The sequence below is a fragment of the Anneissia japonica genome, unplaced genomic scaffold (genome assembly GCF_011630105.1).
Source record: "Anneissia japonica isolate Jap-2015-1 unplaced genomic scaffold, ASM1163010v1 scaffold287605_len22214_cov137, whole genome shotgun sequence".
NCBI lineage: Eukaryota > Metazoa > Echinodermata > Crinoidea > Comatulida > Comatulidae > Anneissia > Anneissia japonica.
In genome coordinates, this window is record NW_022726813.1 from 1 (window position 1) to 6,333 (window position 6,333).

Below are 6,333 nucleotides of genomic sequence, written 5' to 3' on the forward strand. Positions count from 1 at the left end.
AGATTTAAAATTGTTAAATATCTCCATTAAACAAAAAAAAAAAAAAAAAAATGACAAATTCAGCTGGGGCCCCGGGCCGGCAGGACGCCCTTTAATCCTCCACAATATATGTAGGCTTATGATATAGGCCTATGTCCCACATTCGATGTCAGAGATACATTATGCTATTATGTATCCATAAAACCTTATTTGGTCAAAGTTATAGATCGAGGACCATATGGGTGGGGACACTAGGGGTCGTGGCCGCATAGGCATTACGCCTATGGTAGCATTAAATCTAGATCCAGGGCTCGATTTAGTGCTAGCCCGGCGTACAACGTCTAGTAAAAATAGCTAGCCTATTCACTACTCATGTTACCCGGTTGTCTAGTGAAAAATTTGAAAAACATTTTTATTTAAAAAACGGAATTTTTGAGACGATCTCTGCACAAGAGGTACCGCAGCCCAAAGTACATTGTAGCTTGTTTTCAGCTCTCTTCACATGCAGTGAGTCACAGAGTGTTGATTATTAAGATGATCCCCAAGTCATTCCCCCTCCCCTCCCCAACACTACAGGATGGCATACTATCTCAACAGATGATCGTTTGATAATTTAATATACTACCTTATATTCATATTATGTTCTCATCATGATATTTTAAAAATGTTCAACTTTTATATTCAATAATTAAATACTGGTGATCTTCAGTGCTACATGCAGGCTAGCCTAGGCCCTGGTCTCATCTAGACTAGGCTAGGCCTGCCCTAGCCTAGCCTAAATAAAGCACGATTTATTGGCATTGGGTGTGAGTGACTTGAGACCTATGCATTCAACAGTTTTTTGGGCCCTTTGTTAAATATTAGAATGCCGACGTTATGACCAGGGAGATGTAAAACATAACCAGAGGCGATTTTGCAGCAGGGGTAATTTTTTTTACCAGCAGTACAAAAAAAAAATCACCATTTATTATTTATTTATTCAACATATATTCTAACAACTTAATGCTACACATGAGATTGCAAATCAACCTTCATTTTCATTGCCAATAATAAATTGGTTGCGTTAAATCTAGACTAAGATCGCTTACTTGATTTTGAATTGTGGAATAAATAAAGCATTCCTGTTTCCTCGATAGGCCTATGTGTAATGTGTGTAAAATATCAACGATAATAATATTAGAATTATAATTATCATCCTCTTTATCATCTTTATCATTATTATCATCATCTTCTTTGTCATCAGTATCATCCTCAACATGTTAACCATCATTATTATCAGCATTATCATTAAAGTTATCACCACCCTCACCATCATCGTCATCATCACCATCATCATCGTTTATTATTATCACAATCATCATCTTAACAATGAATACAACTTCCGTCATCACCACAATAAATTACATTAAAAAATAAACAATTCATTACAATATCACTCTTTCATTCTAATTCTTATATACATGACTTAGCATAGTATTCACGGCCTCTACATACATGACTACATCTGACCAGTAGTATATAAACCGGTAGTAGCTTAAGCATTATCACCTGATGATGATGTGTGACACGTCGAAACATGTCTTTATAGACCTATATTTAAAAAAATGTGTTGTCACCCTTGTCGATGTTGATTTAACTATCAAATTATTTTCAGAAGAAACTATATCTGAAGACAGGGGAGAATCTATCGGTCTGCTTCATGAAATGGGAGTATCGACCAATCAACTTAAAGAAATGCGCAAGAAAGTCATCGACAAACTTGCCAACAAGAGTTCTGAACCGAGTGATGTAACTTGCATATGGGACTATGCCGGCCAACTTGAATATTTCATTACTCACCGAGTAAGTGGCGATTCCAGGGGTGGAATCTAGATTCGCGTTTGGATTTTATAAAACGATAAGACGTTGAATTTCTGAATCTTCCATGTTTGCTTGTGGATTTTTATGGAAGCAGAGGCTTTAAAATCGAAGAAAAATGTATGAAGGATAAACAAGCAGTTCAAAGATTTAAAGTGAACGATTATACGCGCGTTATGACTATGGATCGCAAAGCGTATACAAACTAAGCCCCTATATATATATATATATATATATTTTTTTTTTGTGTAGCACAATCAGTACAAATCCTTATACAGTTACGCAATCACTAATTTGTGCATTGCTGCTAAAATCTATCATCATTATGCACGCAGTACTGAAAGGATGTGATTGTATGATATTGTGTTTATAGAAACAGTTTGGCGCAGCGGGGAACGGGTGTCAATCCCTCGCTGTGCATTTCGCTTGTGTCCTTGAGCAAGACACTTTATTTGCATTGCTTCTCTCCACCCAGGAGTATCAATGGTTACCTGGTGGGGTTGCCTGTTCCTGTGCTGATTACCAGCAGCAACACTTAGCATGTGGACCCAATGACCAGGGAAAGGAACTGCGCTTTATAACCGCAAGAAAGAGGCGCATTATAAATGCCCGTACCAGTACCAGTGTGTTGTATAACAATTGCACTGCATTGAATACAAAATATTAATTTGCTGAAATTACTGCAGCAGTGGCGTGGAGGGGGTGTTAGAAACGCAATCATGTTCAAGTGGTGCGTTGTTAAAAAACACCTAAATTAACCTTATTTTGAGAGTTAGCGCCCCCAACTGATCATCGAGTCCCCCACCCCTTCCCGCTTCACTTTCGGGCTTCCAATCAGCTTCCCCACTTCAAGATTCCTAGATACGCCACTGTTTACCTCTCTTTGTTATAAATACAATACTTTCTCACAGTTTGTATATCCTATTTCTTTCCAGATTTTTATTACAGATGGAAATTCTTATGGAGTTGTTTTCAGTTTGGTAGATGCTTTGGATAAACTGGCAAAAAGAAGAGATCCCAAAAAAGTAAACCATTTAAATATTCTAATTCTAATTTAAGGAACTCAATTGTTTAACTTTATTTAGTCTAATCAATAAAAAGAAAAAAGTAAAACAAATTATCAAATGCATTGAGTGGAAAAAACCCATTCCTGAAATAATTATTTTCAGCCTGTAATTAATTGTATATCAATTTATCCATAGCCCTATTTTTAATTATGCTGACAATATTGTTTATATGCAGGGACATTTTGAGATGACAAATCTGCAAATGATCATATTTTGGATAAGGCTGATTTATGAGTATGCTGTACTGCTACGTGACTCAGAGGAGAAACCTTTGATCAATGGAATTATCGCATCACCGACGATTAGTCTGATTGGGACGCACAAGGACCTACTCACGGGGAGTGATGCTGAGAAGCAGGCAAAGGTGAGATATTGTTAATCCGTGAGTGTTTAATGGGATGATATTATTTGTTTTAAAATCTATAAATATTTTCATTACATATACTATTCAATTTTATTCAAAGATTGATGTCGTATTAGGCAAAATTTTAGAAGAACTCAAAGGGAAGCCATACGAACGTCACGTAGATCGCGAGATGTATGCTGTAGACAACACCACAGCACTGGATGAAGGAATTGAAAGACTGAAAATAAAAGTAGGCGGTTTCATGAAGTCAATGGCAAGAACTGTTCCAATAAATTGGATGGACTTCCAAATTGAGGTACAAGAAGCCGGGAAAACAACTCTGCGCATGTCTTTAGATAAGTCTCTTATACACATCTAGATGTGTATAAGAGACAGGATCTGAACGTTTCAAAATTGGGCTTGATTTCGTCATACACTTAAACCCTACTTTTACGTTTATTGAAAACTGATATTGGATTTCATTGGATTATTCCGATGTGATGCACAACAAGGATAACCGACGAAAATCATGAGACTTACTTTTTAGCAGCACATCGAGTAACAAGTTCCTAATCTTTTCCGTTCTTTAACATGCATATGGGCCCTTTGCACACGGGACGAACGGCCTACGCTGGTGGTTGCATTTCATCCCTTCAGCTGAAACACAAGGAGGGCAGCGATGTGAATTGAACCAGGTGACCTATGTACAGATTTATCCCCACGGTTCGGCGCACACACTGTGCCTACCACCAGTTTATCCGACTCATAGCTGCTCTAGTGTGGACATTTCTCTAGCGTGGACATTTCTCCAGTGTGGACATTTCTCTCGCTTGAACATTTCTCTCGTGTGGACATATTTGAATTTGTAATTTTAATAATCGTATCTAGAATCTGTTACTGTAAATGATTAATCTATTTTGTGTTCTTGTGATAGCTCCGTCAATTTAAATGTTCCTTAATACTTTAGATCGCTAAGATTGCTGATCAATGTGGTATAAATGAAGACAACGTCATCCACGTCCTCAATTACCTTAATGATCTTGGAATCATCCTGTATTCGCCCACTAACAAGAAATTGAAGAACACTGTGATTATTAACATCCATATGCTGATTGGTATCTTCATGAAAATCATTACAGTTGTGGAACCTGATGATGTTAAGGTAATTTTGATTGTTCAAATGAACAATATATCATTGTTTAGTTATGAACTCCAGTCTGTGTGTGGGGGTGGGTGGGGGGCGATAAGCAATATTAAATACCTTTACAAGCAAACATTTCATACACGGGACACTTGGTGTCTAAATTAATATTTTACCACCTGTCATTGTATCATTAATAATATTAATATGAATGTATCGATTCGATACATAATTACATATTCTAACTGGACTCTATTATACCTAGGCCATGTATACATTGTGTCTTTATTTAACATATTTCAATCTAAAGTCGGAGGTATGTCCTGATCCCGACCTTGATCATCACTATTGGATAGGCTTATCTTCATAAGACTTCTACGAAAGGATACATATTGTTTCGAAGCAAGAAATCAAGTTGTCTTTACCAAGTACTGCTCGTATATTTTATTCGTGTGGAAATTTTTCAACCTATATTATCGGCTAGATAGTATCATGAAAAGCCTCAATGTAATTACTACCGGTACTCTTTTTCAGTGGCATATCTAGGAGTCTTGAAATGGGGGAGGCCTGTTCAGAGGGCGGGGAGGGCTAATGACAGTGCCGTAGCTACGGGGGCCGTGCAGCGAGTGCAAAGCACTGGGACCCGGGGCTACTAGGGGCCTATTCATAATTAGAATAGATATAATAATTTTAAATTTAAAATAATTTCCAACGGGCCCTCAATAATATTAAGTTGGTTTTTTTTTAGTAATTGTTGATTATCTGTGTTGATTTTAAATCTGGTGTATTCAAGGGTGTTCTAGCCGGTTCCCCCTATTTTTTTTTTTTCAAAATTATAAAAGAAATTGGAAAAATGGGAAATTATATTAAAAGTTAAGTCTGAGAGTGCCATTTCTGGCTATCATAGTGGTGCTATAATAATAAATTATATTACCTCAGCCCCAAACATGGTTGTTCTGAGATTGTCTAAACTCTCCTTGTATGGAAGTTCCTCCAATGGCGTAATGCCTGTGAGCTCTCGGGGCTCCTACTGAAAAGGGGGGGGGGGCCCCTCATACTACCGGTACTTATAAGCACTTACTCAATGGCCCTTCTATTTCGAATTCTCAAACCGTCACTGCAATTGTTAAATTTTTCAACCTATAGTTGTATAACTTGAAATAGTTACGAATCCGAGACACTTTAGGGAATTTCCATATCACATTAAAGGGCCCGGAAATTAGACTAGCACTGGGCCCTTTCGCACTAGCTACGCCGCTAGTTGATGGTGTCACGATTAAAGGTGGGGATGTGGGAGCTCGATGATTAGATGAGTGGCATTAACTTGCAAAATAAGGTGATTTTTAACTGCGCCCATAAAATATGCCCTTTCCCTGCACACCCCTCACCATGCACCCCATAGGTAGGCCGTACGAAGCTGATCATTTCTCTGATAAGTACTTTACAGCACTTTAACCTCTGTTCATTTTCATATAGACTGCTCCAGTAATGATACAGTATTGGCGTAAGTTCGACGAAACATCTACATTTCTCTCGCTTGAACATTTCTCTCGTGTGGACATATTTGCATTTGCAATTTTAATAATCGTATCTAGAATCTGTTACTGTAAATGATTAATCTATTTTGTGTTCTTGTGATAGCTCCTCCAATTTAAATGTTCCTTAATACTTTAGATCGCTAAGATTGCTGATCAATGTGGTATAAATGAAGACAACGTCATCCACGTCCTCAATTACCTTAATGATCTTGGAATCATCCTGTATTCGCCCACTAACAAGAAATTGAAGAACACTGTGATTATTAACATCCATATGCTGATTGGTATCTTCATGAAAATCATTACAGTTGTGGAACCTGATGATGTTAAGGTAATTTTGATTGTTCAAATGAACAATATATCATTGTTTAGTTATGAACTCCAGTCTGTGTGTGGGGGTGGGGG

General features: G+C 37.5%; 1 protein-coding gene across 1 annotated transcript in view; it reads left to right on the forward strand.

The window, feature by feature from the left end:
* The first annotated feature begins 1,564 nt into the window (after positions 1-1,564).
* Positions 1,565-6,333, forward strand: part of LOC117113353 — a 5,071-nt gene continuing 302 nt past the window's right edge. Inside the window, exons 1-7 of the mRNA XM_033256662.1 lie at positions 1,565-1,821; positions 2,772-2,861; positions 3,079-3,267; positions 3,368-3,610; positions 4,217-4,411; positions 5,867-5,977; positions 6,065-6,259. Of these exons, the coding sequence (XP_033112553.1) occupies positions 1,684-1,821; positions 2,772-2,861; positions 3,079-3,267; positions 3,368-3,610; positions 4,217-4,411; positions 5,867-5,977; positions 6,065-6,259 (1,161 nt within the window). The 5' untranslated portion in view covers positions 1,565-1,683. The remainder of the gene's footprint in view (positions 1,822-2,771; positions 2,862-3,078; positions 3,268-3,367; positions 3,611-4,216; positions 4,412-5,866; positions 5,978-6,064; positions 6,260-6,333) is intronic.